The 16,867-nt window shown below is 38.6% G+C and overlaps 5 protein-coding genes and 1 pseudogene across 5 annotated transcripts; all 6 read right to left on the bottom strand.

The window, feature by feature from the left end:
* Nucleotides 1–274: 274 nt before the first annotated feature.
* LOC132152856 (gamma-crystallin M1-like) lies at nt 275–1,277 on the bottom strand. The gene is made up of 3 exons (XM_059561791.1): nt 1,130–1,277; nt 738–989; nt 275–599 (listed from the first exon to the last, which is right to left on the bottom strand). Exons 1-3 carry the CDS (start codon nt 1,136–1,138, stop codon nt 324–326), a joined length of 537 nt encoding a protein of 178 aa, XP_059417774.1. The 5' UTR covers nt 1,139–1,277; the 3' UTR covers nt 275–323.
* A 2,184-nt stretch (nt 1,278–3,461) lies between these two features.
* On the bottom strand, nt 3,462–4,346 carry LOC132152595 (gamma-crystallin M2-like). The gene is made up of 3 exons (XM_059561342.1): nt 4,338–4,346; nt 3,979–4,227; nt 3,462–3,879 (listed from the first exon to the last, which is right to left on the bottom strand). Exons 1-3 carry the CDS (start codon nt 4,344–4,346, stop codon nt 3,607–3,609), a joined length of 531 nt encoding a protein of 176 aa, XP_059417325.1. The 3' UTR covers nt 3,462–3,606.
* Nucleotides 4,347–6,067: 1,721 nt separating this feature from the next.
* Nucleotides 6,068–7,073, bottom strand: LOC132152854 (gamma-crystallin M2-like). The gene is made up of 3 exons (XM_059561789.1): nt 6,920–7,073; nt 6,554–6,796; nt 6,068–6,380 (listed from the first exon to the last, which is right to left on the bottom strand). The coding sequence occupies exons 1-3, from the start codon at nt 6,932–6,934 to the stop codon at nt 6,105–6,107; spliced, it is 534 nt and encodes a 177-aa protein (XP_059417772.1). The 5' UTR covers nt 6,935–7,073; the 3' UTR covers nt 6,068–6,104.
* A 385-nt stretch (nt 7,074–7,458) lies between these two features.
* Nucleotides 7,459–8,545, bottom strand: LOC132152431 (gamma-crystallin S-1-like). The gene is made up of 3 exons (XM_059561198.1): nt 8,537–8,545; nt 8,163–8,405; nt 7,459–8,040 (listed from the first exon to the last, which is right to left on the bottom strand). Exons 1-3 carry the CDS (start codon nt 8,543–8,545, stop codon nt 7,765–7,767), a joined length of 528 nt encoding a protein of 175 aa, XP_059417181.1. The 3' UTR covers nt 7,459–7,764.
* Nucleotides 8,546–9,473: 928 nt separating this feature from the next.
* Nucleotides 9,474–10,754, bottom strand: LOC132152594 (gamma-crystallin 2-like; annotated as a pseudogene).
* A 247-nt stretch (nt 10,755–11,001) lies between these two features.
* Nucleotides 11,002–12,109, bottom strand: LOC132152853 (gamma-crystallin M2-like). The gene is made up of 3 exons (XM_059561788.1): nt 11,955–12,109; nt 11,581–11,823; nt 11,002–11,346 (listed from the first exon to the last, which is right to left on the bottom strand). Exons 1-3 carry the CDS (start codon nt 11,961–11,963, stop codon nt 11,071–11,073), a joined length of 528 nt encoding a protein of 175 aa, XP_059417771.1. The 5' UTR covers nt 11,964–12,109; the 3' UTR covers nt 11,002–11,070.
* Between the last annotated feature and the right edge of the window lie 4,758 nt (nt 12,110–16,867).

Below are 16,867 nucleotides of genomic sequence, written 5' to 3'. Positions count from 1 at the left end.
ACTCACTCGCTATCTATCTATCTATCTATCTATCTATCTATCTATCTATCTATCTATCTATCTATCTATCTATCTATCTATCTATCTATCTATCTATCTATCTATCTATCTATCTATCTATCTATCTATCTATCTATCTATCTATCTATCTATCTATCTATCTATCTATATATATATTAAATTATTTAAAAATCATATATATTATATTATTTTGATTTCACCATTTTAAAAAGTTAGCCATTTAGTAATCCAATAAAACAATAGACAATACAGCTAGTTCTGAAAATAACACTTTATTTCCTTCAACTGTATATTGTAGCAGTTTAACACATATCAGTGATACGCCTCATGCTCATGAATCTTATGTTGCTGTATCCCATATCTCTGAAGCTCCTGTACTCTCCAGGTCTGAAGTAGACCATCCTCCCTCTGTAGTGGGGCTGCTCAAACATGAGCCAGTGACCGTCCATCACATGGCAGGACTGGCAGTCAGACATACGGAAACGTTCCATGATGTTGTCACAGTCATCCATCAGCTCATACATCTGTCCTCCAAAGTTGTCCCTCTCGTAGATCCTCATTCTGTAGGATCCCCTGTACTGTAAAATAAAGCATGATTCATTACAATGTCTCCATTAGCTGTTTCCCAGCAATGGATGCATAGTATAGTATATTATAATAAAAAAGTGAAGAGCAAGTAAATCGACACAACACTGTAAATAAATTGAGATGCGTACTGGAGGAATCATGCGGCAGGATCTGATAGTGTCAAACATCATGCCCATGCTCATCATGCGTTGCATGTCATGGTACTCGCCCCTCCTCAGAAAGAACTGGTTCCCCATGAAGCTGTTGCGCTCATAGACCATGAAACAACCGCTTTCCACCCTGATGGAGCCAACACGGCTCAGGTATGAGGATATATCAGAGCAGTCGCTCATGCAATCATAGCTGCGCCCCTGGAAGTTCTTGTCCTCATAGAAGATGATCTGTTGATGGGTTTAAAAATTCAGCTGATTTTTCAGTAAATTACTTGACTGCAAAAGAGTTATGCAAATAAAAACTGTATGCAATACTAACCTAAAGCTTTCTATGAAATATTAAACATACTTATTTTAAACACTATTACCTTGCCCATGGTGGCAGTGTGTTGTTTGTCTCAGTGCTTCAGCTCACCGTACCAGCTGTACTTTTATAGCCTTGTGTTGGTGTTGGTGGTTTTTATACAAAAACCAGTGGCCTACATTTTGTTGTTATTCAAATGCCAAAAGCTGATGATCAAGCAGTATGACTTCTGCTGCAATGGTCCAGTAAACTGAAACAATAGTTTTTAACCATACATCTCTGACAGCTGTTTGTGCATTGACTTTTACAGTATAGGCAAAACTTTAGTCAAATCCAAAGCGAATGTTCTCTCAATATCACGAGTGACATAAATGTTCTTTATGCAAAAGTATAACATGTCTCACATGAACGTTTAACATTCAGTGCATTTGACTCTAGCTACTGATATAATAAGAGATATAATAATATGAAATAATTATCAGAAATGTTTAAATTACAATATTTCATTACCTTTGCATCTACAATTTCTTGAAATTATGCATGTGCTATTTTTCATTAAATGTGCCAAACATTATTCATTTACACATATTTAAATGTTGCACTGGAAAATGTAGTGTTCTCCAAACATGCACATTACAAGCAGGATTGCTACCGCAGGGAGTAATTCAGTTTACCAGGTAGATAACCAAAAATCCTTTTAAAATTATACATTTTATCAAAATAATAAATATTATTCTTGAACAACTGAAAAACGATATTTAACGATTACGTTTTTAGATGTTTGAAATGGTATTATCTATACCTCTTATATGCAACATTGTGTTTCTTTCACCTGTAGTCAAGTAAATGTCATAGTGCAAGAATTTGACATATTATTTAAAATATAATCTCATTTTGTCATTTGTATGTTTCATCTGTTCATCTGTTTTCTGACAACAGAATCTCACAGTCCTGTAATCTATTCTGCTGTCTTTGTACAGCGTGCAATTAATTGTTAGCTGAACTGTGATGATATATATATATATCATCACATTCTTCAGACAACAATTAATTGCACAATGTACAACGACAGTAGAATAGATTACAGGACTGTGAGATTCTGTTGTCAAACAGATGAACAATGAAAATAACAAAATGAGATTATATTTTAAATAATATATATGACATGTACTTGACTACAGGTGAAAGAAACACAATGTTGTATATAACAGGTATATTTAATACCATTTCAAAAATTAAAAACATTAATTGTTTAATATTGTTTTACAGTTGTTTGAGAATAATATTTATTATTTTGATAAAATGTATTATTAGGATTTTTTTTTTTTTTTGAATGCTTAATTTAATGGTTACCTACCTGGTAAATTGAATTACCCCCCTGCAGGAGCAATCCTGCTTGTAATGTGCATGTTTGGAGGAAACAAAATTTTCCAGTGCAACATTTAACATAAATAGGAAGTACTTGTTATTTAAGAAAAATATAATTCTATTTCAGAATGACATAAAACGGGGTAAAACGCCCCCAGGGCGCTTAATCACTGTAATTACTCTTTTCTGAACATCAGATCTATTGTAACTAGTTGGTTGAATAAAAATATTTGTACCATTTTGGACTATCCAGTTAGCATCAGCTAAACATATTTTTCAAATAGGCTACTATAATTATATAATTTTGTAATTCATAATTATTTATTATATTATTTTTCATTTTAAGCTGATACTGCCTGTACTCTGATTTTGCTGTAAATGTATAAAGCAAATTGCTTTGTCAGCGTGAGACATTTTACCCCACCTGTGGGGCAAAACGCCCCCTTGGTACAAATTACATTTTTATAAAAATTCTAATACAACATTTTTCATACTTTAATTTATGTCATTGTCACTAAAACTCTGATAACTATTCTGGACACATTTAATTTATAACATAAAATATAATACTATAATATATATATATATATATATATATATATATATATATATATATATATATATATATATATATATATATATATATATATATATATATATGCTAAATAAAAAAATGCTCTGCTAAATGATTAAATGTAAAATTGATAGATAGATATAGATATAGATATAGATATAGATATAGATATAGATATAGATATAGATATAGATATAGATATAATTTAGATAGTGGCTTTAGATCAGGTTTTTATGAGCAGTTTGTGGAAAAATCCAGGTGAATATTTTCATATTCTATATTCTGTGTTTCTACCACTATATACTGCCATAAATCCAGTTTTGTATTGTAATTATTGTTTTTGTTTAGTCATTGTAAGATTTGTTAATGTGTAAAAGTGAGATGGTGAATAAAAGCCAATTCATTTCGTTATGAGAGACTGGTTTAGTGCTGAGAATTCAGTAAAATCTGAGTACTTTATTACAAATATCATTTTATTCTTATCTGTTGGTTTGTTTGTTTGTTTGTTGTACAAGAAGTGAACAATCTAAATGTTTATAAACACTTATGCTTATAAACAGAAAATGAACAGTTTATATAAATAAGTGCAAGCAGAATGGCTAATAATCAGTGACTCGTCTGAAGGAGCCCACAATGGCACAGGAAGCACACCAGTCTCGGTATCTCCTGTAATCCCCAGATTTCAGGAAGTACTGTCTCCCTCTGTAGTTGGGATATTCATAGAAGATCCAGTAGCCATTCATCACGTTACAGGAGTACACATGTCGATGGTGGAAATGATCAGACACACAGGGACAATCATCTGTGAATTCCATCATGTGACCTCCATAGTCAGCCTTCTCATAGATCCTCAGTCTGTATGGTCCACTGTACTGTAGATGTCAAGACGCAAATGAATGATTCAGTACACTGATGTCAAAGAAACCGTAATATACGTATCTCCACAAAACAGCACATTCAGTGAAGCTCACCACTGGAATCAGGCGACAGGATCGAATAGAGCTACTGAAGCCCATCCATCTCTTGTAGTCAGAATACTCGCCTCGTTTCATAAAATACTGGTGGCCCATATAATTTGGACGTTCATAGATCATAAAACAGCCACTCTCTACTCTGATGGAGTTGCAGCGACTGAAGCAAGTGTGCAGGTCTGTGCAGTCATTGCTGCACTCATAATTACGACCTTGAAAATGTTTATCCTCGTAAAAAACAATCGGAAAAAGCCAACAAAATTAACACTTTGTTTTAGTGCAGCGATTAGGAGAATAATCCATCTACGTCAAAGCCTAACATTCATAGGGGAGGTGCAATTCAATGTAAAAAATCCTACCTTGCCCATGGTCTCGGTTGGAGAGATTCCATATGCTTCCCGAGCTTTTTATACTGCCTCTTCACAAATAATGTATTGTTATTCAAATGAATACAGGAATATGTCACATGTTTACCTTTTTGTTAGAGCACAAAATTGGGTTCAAAAATATGGATTTTACTTGAAAAAGGGTATATGATTACATGTTCGGTGTTTTCTCTTGCATGGTCCTGGGAAAGGACTGGTATGGCACCCACACATTCCCAGCAGCACAATGCACAGAACAATATGGAACATCCCTTTTGCATTAAAGAACTTGTTCAACAGAGGGAGCAGTTACTGAGTTTCTATTTTCAGCAGCATTGTCAACTGTACTGACATACTGAATTTTCTCCTGTGAAGAAAAAAAAATACAGCAGGAGACATTACAAAGAGATACTTATATTATGGTTTCTTTGACACAAAATAATATTCATCAATTCAGAGTTAACTCAGTGTTTTGGAGATGTTATCTGAACATTATCTATGATATTCAAATGCAACATTTGATGTACACAGAATGTACTCTGTGCTCTAAAAAAAATTGTTGATATTTGTTTGTAAAACTTCTAGTTTGTTTCAGCTTTTAGTCAGGCAATATTAATCATTAATTTTTTTTTATTTTTTTTTTTGTATGTAAAAGTTGCAATGATTTAGATTTGTTTAATCATATGACAGCAAAAGCAGAAGTGACCAGTTTCATTGTAGAAATATTCTATTTGCATTAAGTTTGTCCAACATGTTCCTGTAACATGGATTATTACATATAAATTATTATTTACATGCTTTTTGTAAATTACTTGTGTGAAGACAAATACAATTATAAGAAGGTCTCTTACTGTAGACAGTAAAAAACAAGCATTATATCATTTAATGTTTTTGTGATATTGTAAAGCACCATTTGACTCTATATGTGCAAATGGAATTCATTAATTACACAAAATTACAAATAATAATTTTTCAAATCATAAAAAGTAGTAGCAGTATTTCAGCAAGAAACATTACCCCTTAATCGCAAAGCCATACATGGCAATGCATGTATGGCTAGAACACTATATCTAAAGCAGAACACTATATCTAAAAGTACTAAAATAGAGTCAAAATTCCATTAGCAAAAAAAAAAAAAAAAAACTTTATTAAAACCAACAGCCATAACAACTGACAATAAAATTACCTGTAACCATCCAATTTATATATAACATAATTACTTACTTTTACTATAAATCCAAATTACTTATTAAGATCTTCTTATTCACTCTTCACATTATAAAGCTGTACGTCCATCAAGCTATACTTCTGTATTTTCACTTTTTCTTGTCATTTGTTTTATTAGCACTAAAACATTAATGTGGATTAAAAGCATCCTCTAATTTCTCTGAGGTCAATGTGTCTTTAAATAGCAAGGGTGCTTTTGTTTTTTGACAGTCATGGTAATGATAGATTCAACTACAATGAGGACAGTTAATCCAGATTGAGCCCCACATTGTTCGGTCAAAAGCATAAACAGTGCGAGAGACAGTTTGCTCTCAGTTTTGCTTTACCAAATTTTTTTAATTAATGTTTTCCAGTCTGGTAACCAGATTTGCAATAGAAAATGTCACTGATAGGTCAATTAAATGTACATTAATAAGTTATAGATTAACAACTCGACTTTTTATGTTATTAATTTCACATAAGAACAGAAATAATAACTGATTAAGCAAAAGTTTCAGTCAAGAAATTTTATTTAATTCACTCAATTCATGTTGTCTAGTTGAAAGTGGTTGTTCTCCTGAGGGACCCAATTCTTGGGGCCGTTCCTCCCCAGTCACTGTACTTCCTGTATTCACCTGGTCCGAGGTAGTACATTCGTCCCCTGTAGTTGGGCTGCTCATATAGAAGCCAGTGACCATCCATCACATGACAGGAGTGAATGTCAGATGTATGGAAGCGGTCCGTGATGTTAGGGCAGTCTTCTGTGAGTTCTAGCATCTGACCTCCCATATCAGCCTTATCATATAGTCTCATTCTGTAGCTACCGGTATACTGTAAGGAAACATGGATTTGGGATATACAAAGCAACACATTTAGCATTTGATGCGGCAAGAATATCAAAGTGTGTTTCTGTAGTCAAAATAATTCTGTTTATTAGAACTGATGAGCTAGTGCATTTTTCTTTTATGTTTATTTGCTGATTTACATTCCCATACATCACTTACCATGGGGATCATACGGCATGATCTCATACAGTTACTGAACCCAATCATATGCTGACAGTCAGAATATTCGCCCTTCCTCAGGAAGTACTGCTGTCCCTTATAATTTGGGTGCTCATACACCATGAAGCACCCATTCTCTACCCTGATGGAATTGCATTTGGTAAAATAGGGGTGCAGGTCTGCACAATCACTGATGCACTCATGATAGCCGCCCTGAAAGTTCCTGTCCTCATAGAAGATTATCTGTTAATGGTAAAAGGTAACATAAATCTACTATACAAAATATGAAAAAATGTGAACTCATTTTATAGAGTTGAAAACCACTATACGTCTATTAGTCTATGAGAATGAGAGATACCATCTTACCTTTCCGATAGTCATGTTGGCATCTGGCAGGGCTACTGCTCAACACAGGCATCCAGTTTATCACTGTCTTTTATAAAAGCTTTTATAGAAGCTGCTCTGTGATTGCACAGCATAAAGTATTGTCATTCAAATAAATCTAGCTCAGGGAGAAACTAATAGGGGATAGAATCAGGGGGTCAATGAAACAATCTGATTATATTTGGCTTGGCCCTGGTGCAGTTTTTCCTTGTTCATCAAAATGCCCTGTCCTGTCCTGTCCTGCTAGCAGAAGCTTCAGTCTGACTGCAATCAGCAAAAAAAAAAAAAAAGCAAAAGCAAAAGATCTTACACTGAATCAGTTGAGAAATGGATGGCTCATTTAAGTCTGGATGAAGCTGCAGTATTATTATATGATTCATCTTATATAATAACCATACTAAAATACCAATAAACTAACATTAAGTGGATTATATAAAAAATATATAATAATAACTATAAAATGAGCTGATTTATAAGCAGTGGTATTTAATTAGTCTGCTATAAGAAACACAGTTACATTATGAAAATTATACTGTCAAATATTAAGTAAAACATTCTATCAAAAATAATAAACATTTATAGATTCAGAATGTATAAACATTTATTTCTGAGGAAACATATAAGAGCATTTAAAGCATAAAGCCCTACAGATAAGTTGTTATTCAACATGATTGCCTGTGATGTGTAACATGCCAGACCCGTGTTAAGTAATAGAAGCTAATATTAATTTTAGGTTTGGTGTGTATGTTAACAAAAGTGTATATTACATAAAAAATAAAAATAAACAAAGAATAAAATCTGCTGAGCAACCTGAATGAATGCTAATTCTAGTTATCAGTTATTCGTTTGATGGAACCCACACGGGCACTCAAGCCTCCCCATTCAGTGAATGTTGTGTATTCTCCAGGCCTTATGAGGTACATCCTGCCTTTATAGTTGGACTGTTCAAAGAAGAGCCAGCTTCCGCTGATCACCTTGCTGGAGAATATGTGATTTGTTTGAAACATGTCCATGACATTTGGACAGTCATCCACAAGAGCCATCATTTGACCTCCATACTCCATTCTCTCAAACAGTTTCACCTCATGAGAAGATCCCTGTGTCTGATAGAGAGAAGAACAAAACATGTATAAATCTACTATTATCTCAATACAAAACTTTTTCTCTCATTTTTCACTCATTCCTGACACTCAAGCATATAGTATAATTAATATAGTATTATCACCATGGAAATTTCACAGCAGGAGCAGACGCAGTCATTTTTGCCCAACCAGCTTTTAAAGTCTGGGTACTCTCCTTTACGGAGCAAGAATTGATGGCCTTTGTAAGGTGGTTGTTCATAGATCATGAAGCATCCACTCTTCACCATGATGGAGTTACAGCAGCTAAGATAGCAGAGCATATCTGAACAATCCCCACTGCATTCATATTGATGACCCTCAAAATGCTTGTCTTCATAGAAAATTATCTGTTAAAAAAAGAGAGAAGAAAGTCCATATACATATACAGTTCACAGTAAATCCAGTCTAAATATCTTGAATTTAAGGTAAAAAATATTTTTGTGTGACTTTTCTCACTTTCCTTACAGTATTGCTTTACCTTGCCCATTTTTGTCTGCTGCTGTACCATGAGTGTGAGTGTTTGGTGTATAGACATGAAGTGCCGACACTGTATGTGTCTTTCATATTATAATTACACAGACACAAAAAAAAAAATGCTTTTTTGCCATTTGGTTTTTAAAAAAGGTTTATTGTTATGATTCTTTTGTTAAAAATATTGTCAATACTGCCATTTTGTACATGAATGCAGTGGGAAAAAAAAGTGTTGTAATCACATAATGAACAGATGAAACTTTTATACCAAATATCATTATAAATTGTATGTTCCATGTAAGGCTCATCATGTCATATTAACTTAAATATATGAATTTACATTGGCCAATTGTGTGGGATTTGCATACTCACAGAAGTGATTAATGTTAAATGTAAATGTATGCATGTATTGTTAATTAAATCATGTGTTCAAAACAAATTTTATCTCATTTTTATGTTACTGCGTTTTTTTACTTTATCCTTATCATAAGCTTATATAGAGGTTGTGCAGTGAAAATTTGTCAAAATTCTGATATCATTGATATATACATATATATGTTTAACTGTACTTTGACTATTTTTGATATATACTGTATACTTTTTATAAATATAATTGATTACTCTTTAATCCATAGCAATTTCACCTAGAACAGGGTTTACCCCATATTTACATTGTTATAACAGTCATACTTTTTAATTTTTATATATATGAACATTGTATTAAACATGCTATGATAGCTATGATATTATAAGCTATGATATTATAAAGCAGGTTTTCTACACTTCATCTGTTTATCATTAATTATTTACCACAAGTGAGCGTTAATATACAGCACAATCAGAGAGAACACTCAAAACCTGTCTCAATGATGAAAATGTCTCTAGTTTTATTCAGTTCTCCGAACAGTGTCAGTCTGGTAGCCTATAGCAAGTGTCGTCAGTGACCCCTCCAGGTAGAGGGTGCAAGAATAAAACTCATGACACTTGAGTACAGACACCATTTTATTTAGTGTGTGAAAAAGGGCATACAGCAGACATTTCACGAGGACTCCTTTCATTAGAGATCCATGATCTGTCTGATGGAGCCCATCCTTGAACTGCCGCCCCAGTCACTGTACCTCCTGTACTCGCCAGGCCTCAGGTAGAAGTGCCTGCCCATATAGTTGGGCTGCTCATAAACAAGCCAGTGATCGTCCATCATGTGGCAGGAATGGAAGTTGGACATGTTAAACTGACACAATCATTCATTCCTATCGTACGCATGTCATCAGGGTACTCGCCCTGCTCTCAGAAAGTACTGGCGGCCCATGAAATTCATTCAGTCATAGACCATGAAGCAACCGCTTTCCACTTTGATGGAGTAACTGCGATTGAAGTAGGAATGGAAGGCAGCGCAGTCACTTGTGCACTCATGGTAACGGCCACCAAAGTTCCTATCCTCATAAAAGATAATCTAGAGGAAACATTTTAGATAATGACAGCACAGCAGCACTATAATAATTCATATGTGACTAATACAATATTCAAATCTGTACAGCCCTTTCCCATGCTTGTATTGGCATTGAACTTTTTTCCTGTTCAGTTGCCAAATGCTGCTGGAACTATAAATATATATCCAAGAAAATAATGGTACTACTGTTCGTGTTGTCATTTAAATGACAGTGTACTCGTGTTAGCAGAAACTGTACAGGAATATTGCAAACATGGGCAGTTTTATGCTAAACAATCACTTTGATTGCCTCCGTAACATAAGTTTGTCCAGCAATAGCTGCTCTGTTGAAAGCTGCTGGAAAGTTCTGGGGAAACAGCACATTAGTGTTATTTTTCTGCATATATTTTAGCATTACACATCACAAGACTGTTTAAATAAGAACATTTACCTGAAACTAAAAGGTTTTGTCCTTGAAGTTGTGAAATGCCTTTGGTATTAGTGAATGTTTATGAGGGAATCTGTTCAAGAAATCTATGTATGTTCCACTGCCATAATTTGTTTCACTAATAAGTGTATTGCAGCAAATATTCTAGATTTTTGCAGGAAGCTGGCAGTGTAAGATGGCTAATTAATCAAAATAAGGCTTAACACCAGACATCAAGGCTTTGTCAGTGACTGAACATGTTACCAGAATGAAAAGTTCTGTATGGTTGCCATTAGAAAAGTTGGATTTGTAGTGATCAAAACCTTTGTTACAATCTACCACAGCCAATGGTGGCTTCCTACTGTCCATACTGTATATAACTTGCTTGACTTAAAAGCAAAAGAAGACTATACATTTTTATTGATATGGATATCCAATGGATATGACTACAGTATGTTTTTAAATCATTTACACGGGCAAACATGAGGGAATACTAATCTTTTAGGAATCAAAGCATGTCCCTACAGATGGCATACAGACTGAAATCTATATGTTTGATCATGGACAGCTGTGGTAATAAACACACCTGCAGCATGAATACATACACTGCCAAGCATTTGATTCTGTGGCATTTTATTGACATGTCAATGTCAGAAAAGGCACAATTATTTTCATAACATGAACTCTAAAAATCAGTGATTCTGCGGAAGGAGCCAATGGTGGCACAAACAGCACCCCAGTCAATGAACTTGCGATACTCGCCAGGGGGCAGGAAATACTGAAGGCCTTGATAACTGGGATGCTCATAGAAGGTCCAGTAGCCCTCCATGACATTGCAAGAGTGAACGCTGCGGCATTGGAAATTTTGATGAATGGACTCACAGTCATCACTAAATTCCATCATTTGACCTTGGAAATCTGGCCGATCATAGATCCGGACACGGTAGGATCCACCACTTTGCTGCAAAACATTTCAAAAGGTCTTTTAAAAAAAAAAATTTAAGTCCTAGTGCTTGAATGTCTACAGTGTAAATATGTACAACAACACAACATACAAGTGTGGATACTGAGAACAACAGTTTTCTGTGCGGCAGAACAGTGAACAACAAAAATGGATTAATAAAATAATAAATGTAGATGTCGAAATGGATCTCACGACAAAAAGTATGAAATCATTAACATACATATTACTCACATAGGAAAATGTACGGCATGAGCGAATGGTGTCATTGTAGCCCATCCAGCGCTGGTATTCAGGATATTCACCTCTGGTTAGCACATACTGGAAACCAGAGTAATTGGGTCTTTCATAGAGGACCCAGCAGCCACTCTCCACTTTTATAGAGTTGCATCGACTGAAATGAGGGTGCATGTCTGGGCAGTCTGTGTCGCACTCATAGGAGCGACCTTGGAAGTTTCTCTCCTCATAAAAGACAATCTGAAATCAAGAGATGTCACAGATTAAAGCAATACAGACAAATGTAAGAGTTCCATTGTTCTGTTTATAGTCATTTCTAAACTTTCCTTAAGAAACGCAGAAATAAAGAAGTTATCAGACATCTTATTTACCTTACTCATTTTGATGTGAGCCTCTGAAAACGATCCTAAACATGAGAAACAGTCAAACAAACTAGGGCACGAGGTCTGCTTTATAACCCGCCATCAACACAGTGGATCAAACTTTATTTGTCCTTTCAATGACTGGGATTTGGCACTCTGATGGTGGTGCCAACCTCTTAATCCCATCCATAGATTTAAAACCCCTGATTCATCAAATCAAAATTCCTAGCTGGCAAATTACTGACCTCAGCTGCCCTCCTTCTGTTGTGATCCAGACACTAATGAAATGCTTTATGTGATAGAAATTTGCTTATGACATGGAATGCGTCAACACTTCCAAAATTGTCTATAACACACTTCATGTTGCAGAGTTCAGAAAGTAAAAGTTCAAGAACTTAATTGGTTACTGTAAAATTAACACTGAATCCCTGGACAATTTTCAAGTAAAAAGTACTCTTATAAAAAATATTAATCACTATCATTATAGGGGAAATGAGGAAACACTTGAAAGGACGTTACATGTATAATGCTGAAAACAATGTTTAATAAACTGTGGCGGGGGAGGCGTTGTTCAGCGAGGTCTGCGACGGGAGAGAGAGTGAAGAGACGAGCGGTGGTTAGTGGTTCAAGTGAGAAACAAGTAACACCTGGTTCTCGTTGCAGTGATTGGCGTGGGGAAGCGGTATTTAAACCGCCCGAGATCCGGCAGAGAACGAGAGAGCTGAGGACTCATGGGAGGAAGCAGCAGACGTGCTGGAGAGATCGTAAACCAGAGAGCAGTGAATCGTGTTGAATGACGTTTGAATATACGCGCATGTGGCGCGGCTTTGTTTCTTTTGAAATAATAAAAATCTCCCACGAGCCTCAGAACGCCGACTCCGTTCTCCTTCCTTTTCAGATGACTTTGAGCCTGAAATCCTCACACTGGTGCCGAAACCCGGGAGGAAGGAGAATCACACCGCCATGCAGACTCCGCCGGGAACATCGGGGTCGTCGTTTGCGGAGATCATCACGTCACTCGCGGGCCTGCACCAAGAACACCACCACCGCGAGCTGTTCCGGAGCTTGCTGGACCGGGAGGTTCGGACGCGGCTGGCTGCCCCCAGTGCCAGCCCCGCTGCCCACATGCCTCTCACGAAGATGGGGCCAACCGACGATCCGGAAGCATTCCTTGACTTGTTCGAGAGGACGGGAGGAAGCAGGCTTGCCCTTTGTCTTGGCCCAGCCGACCGGAGTCGCTGGATCTGGCCATCCAACTGGCGGAGGACCAGCTGACGACGTGTTCCGGGGTCGGCGAACCCCTTCCATCTATCTCTCTCTCTCTCTTCCCCTACCTCCCTCTCTTCCCCCACCCCAAAACCTGTTCCTTCTCCCAGGACCCGATTCGTGGGGCCACCGAGGGCCGCGTCGCGTTGGAGGACGGGGACGGAGCTGGGAACTGGCAGCCGGGTCGCGGGGCCCTGCCAGGGGAACGGGGTCGCCGCGCTGGGAAGGGGGCGAGGAGCCTCCTGTTGCTTCCCCACGCAGGCTGCCCCCGATCAAGCCGGGTTGTACCAAATACCCGTGAGTATTAAGGGGGGTATCTATCGGGCTTTGGTGGATTCAGGTTGTAACCAGACCTCCATTCATTAAAGCCTGATACATTCTGGGGCATTGGATATGGGCCGGATGGTTAAAGTGAGGTGTGTGCACGGGGATATAGTGGAATACCCAGTAAAAGCCATAGCTATTAAATTTAGGGGCCAAAAGCATTATGTGGAGGTGGCCGTTAGTCCGCGCCTCCGGCACCCGCTAATTTTGGGAACCAATTAGCCAGGTTTCGAACAATTATTGGAGTGTTTAACAGTGGGTACCTCTGGAAATAAGAGTCGGCAGGACGGGGGAGCGAGCGCTCAGGTGGGAGAATCTGGGCCAGGACCCAGTGGGACGGCTCCAGGGGAACTGAGCGGCTTGGCGAGGCTGAACCTTTTCAGTTGCGATGACTTTCCTCTGGAACAGTCCCAGAATGAAACCCTCAAACATGCATTTGAACAGGTCCAGGCCATCGATGGACAGGTCCTCCATCCTGACCGCGCGCTCTCCTATCCATATTTTGCCATTATTAAAGACCGGTTGTATCGAGTGACCCACGACACTCAAACAAAGGAGCATACAACCCAATTGTTAGTACCTCGAAGCCGTTGGGAAATGCTATTCCAGACGGCGCATTGTAATCCTATGGCAGGGCATTTGGGAATGACAGCGACACTAAATGACAGCGACGCCTTATGACCCAGTTTTTTTGGCCGGGCATTCACGAGAACGTGCGCAGATGGTGCGCATCTTGTCGTGAATAATGTCAGTTGGTAAACCCACCGGCCACCCCAAAAGCCCCATTGCGCCCTCTTCCTCTAGTGCAGGTCCCCTTCGAATGAATTGGTATGGACCTCATCGGGCCATTAGAGCGATCGGCACGTGGACATCGGTTTGCGCTAGTCATAGTCGATTACGCAACCCGATATCCCGAGGCAGTGGCGCTCCGCAACATCTCGGCAAAGTGTGTGGCGGACGCCCTGTTTTGTTTAATCTCCCGCGTGGGAATCCCAAAAGAGATTTGCACGGACCAGGGCACCGCATTTATGTCGCGCACGTTACGCGAATTGTACGAATTATTGGGCATTAAAGCGGTACGTATCAGCGTCTATCACCCACAAACGGACAGACTGGTTGAATGCTTTAATCGCACCTTGAAAACGATGATTTGTAAATTCGTACAATAGGACGCAAAAAATTGGGACAGAAGGCTGGAACCCCTCTTATTCGCTGTGCGCGAGGTCCCCCAAGCCTCCACGGAGTTTTCCCCCTTGCCCCCTTGCCCCCTTTGAGCTTCTTTACGGACGCCAGCCCCGGGAAGTGTTGGACGTCCTGAAAGAAACTTGGGAGGATGGACGTTCGGAGAGTAAAAGCGAAATTCAATATGTCATGGACCTGAGGGCAAAACTCCATACACTGGGGCGGCTCTCTATGGAGAATTTGCTTCAGGCCCAGGGCAGACAGAGCCAGTCGTATAACAGGGGAACTTGGCTACGAGAATTTGCACCGGGAGATAAAGTGCTCGTTTTAATGCCCACCTCTAGCTCCAAATTATTAGCGAAGTGGCAAGGACCCTTTGAGGTCACACAGCGGATAGGAGATCTCAATTATGAAGTAGTACGAACGGATAGAGGCAACGCACGGCAAATTTACCACCTCAACCTCCTCAAAAAATGGAGCGCGGAGGCGTCAGTGCTGTTAGCGATGGCAGTGAGCGGAGAGGAAGATCTCGGGCCAGAAGCAAATTTTGATGCTTATCCAATGCTGCGGATTGACGAGTTGCTCGATCGGTTAGGCACGGCTCATTTTTATTCAACATTGGATTTAACAAAGGGATATTGGCAGATCACCTTATCTCCAATGTCCAAAGAAAAAACAGCCTTCCCCACGCCGTTTGGATTGCACCAATTTGTGACGCTTCCGTTCGGTTTGATTGGGGCCCCTGCTACATTTCTGCGTCTCATGGATCGGGTGCTAAGACCCCATGCTGCATATGCCGCGGCCTATCTAGATGATATCATCATCTATAGTGGAGACTGGCAGCGGCATGTGGAGCATGTGAGGGCCGTCCTTGGGGCGCTGAGACGGGCGGGGCTAACGTTCCTGGGGCTGGCGGGATATTACAGGAGGTTTATCCCTGACTATTCGGACCTCACCAGCCCGCTGACTGACCTCACTAAAAAGGGGGTACCAGATACGGTCCAGGCTGGATTGCTCCCCGGCCTGAGTCGGGTGGTGGGGGTATGTGGCGGGAGAGAGAGTGAAGAGACGAGCGGTGGTAAGTGGTTCAAGTGAGAAACAAGTAACACCTGGTTCTCGTTGCAGTGATTGGCGTGGGGAAGCGGTATTTAAGCCGCCCAAGAACCGGCAGAGAACGAGAGAGCTGAGGACTCGTGGGAGGAAGCAGCAGACGTGCTGGAGAGATCGTAAACCAGAGAGCAGTGAATCGTATTGAATGACGTTTGAATATACTCGCATGTGGCGCGACTTTGTTTCTTTTGAAATAATAAAAATCTCCCACGAGCCTCAGAACGCCAACTCCCTTCTCCTTCCTTCTCAGCCGACTTTGAGCCTGAAATCCTCACATAAACCAATATATATATATATATATATATATATATATATATATATATATATATATATATATATATATATATGCTTGTTGTACAGTGGCTGTTTTCAGTCCTGCAGAGATTCTTGTGAGCCCTCATAGTGAGCCACTTCATCTTTTAAGAAGTCCTCACTATCCTGTATTCAACAAAATATAAGTGCAACAATTACAGTACACAATCATAGTACATGATGGCAGTATTTTATTTTGTACTTTTTCAGTGCATTATATTATTAAGTTTATCATGATATATGGGTCATAATACAAACCCGATTCCAAAAAAGTTGGCACACTGTACAAATTGTGAGTACAAAAGTAATGGAATTATTTACAAATCTCATAAACTTATATTTTATTCACACTAGAATATAGATAACATATCAAATGTTGAAAGTGAGACATTTTGAAATGTCATGCCAAATATTGGCTCATTTTGGATTTCATGAAAGCTACACATTCCAAAATAGTTGGGACAGGTAGCAATAAGAGGCCGGAAAAGTTAAATGTACATATACGGAACAGCTGGAGGACCAATTTGCAACTTATTAGGTCAATTGGCAACATTATTGGGTATAAAAGAGCCTCTCAGAGGAGCAGTGTCTCTGAGTAGTCAAGATGGGCAGAGGATCACCAATTGCCCCAATGCTGCAGCAAAAAATAGTGGAGTAATATCAGAAAGGTAATGTTTGAAGTTATCATCATCTACAGTGCGTAATATCATCCAAAGATTCTGAGAATC

The sequence above is a fragment of the Carassius carassius genome, chromosome 11 (genome assembly GCF_963082965.1).
Source record: "Carassius carassius chromosome 11, fCarCar2.1, whole genome shotgun sequence".
NCBI lineage: Eukaryota > Metazoa > Chordata > Actinopteri > Cypriniformes > Cyprinidae > Carassius > Carassius carassius.
The sequence above is the reverse complement of the archived record's forward strand: the minus strand, read 5'-3'. Positions and strand labels throughout refer to the sequence as shown.

Bases quoted from the DNA above. Each gene is read 5' to 3' on its own strand.
- LOC132152856 (XM_059561791.1), bottom strand. The intron at 600-737 runs GTACGCATCTCA...TTTATTTTACAG, and splicing joins CCTGCCGCATGATTCCTCCA to TACAGGGGATCCTACAGAAT.
- LOC132152595 (XM_059561342.1), bottom strand. The intron at 3,880-3,978 runs GTGAGCTTCACT...TGACATCTACAG, and splicing joins CCTGTCGCCTGATTCCAGTG to TACAGTGGACCATACAGACT.
- LOC132152854 (XM_059561789.1), bottom strand. The intron at 6,381-6,553 runs GTAAGTGATGTA...GTTTCCTTACAG, and splicing joins CATGCCGTATGATCCCCATG to TATACCGGTAGCTACAGAAT.
- LOC132152431 (XM_059561198.1), bottom strand. The intron at 8,041-8,162 runs GTGATAATACTA...TCTCTCTATCAG, and splicing joins CCTGCTGTGAAATTTCCATG to ACACAGGGATCTTCTCATGA.
- LOC132152853 (XM_059561788.1), bottom strand. The intron at 11,347-11,580 runs GTGAGTAATATG...AATGTTTTGCAG, and splicing joins CATGCCGTACATTTTCCTAT to CAAAGTGGTGGATCCTACCG.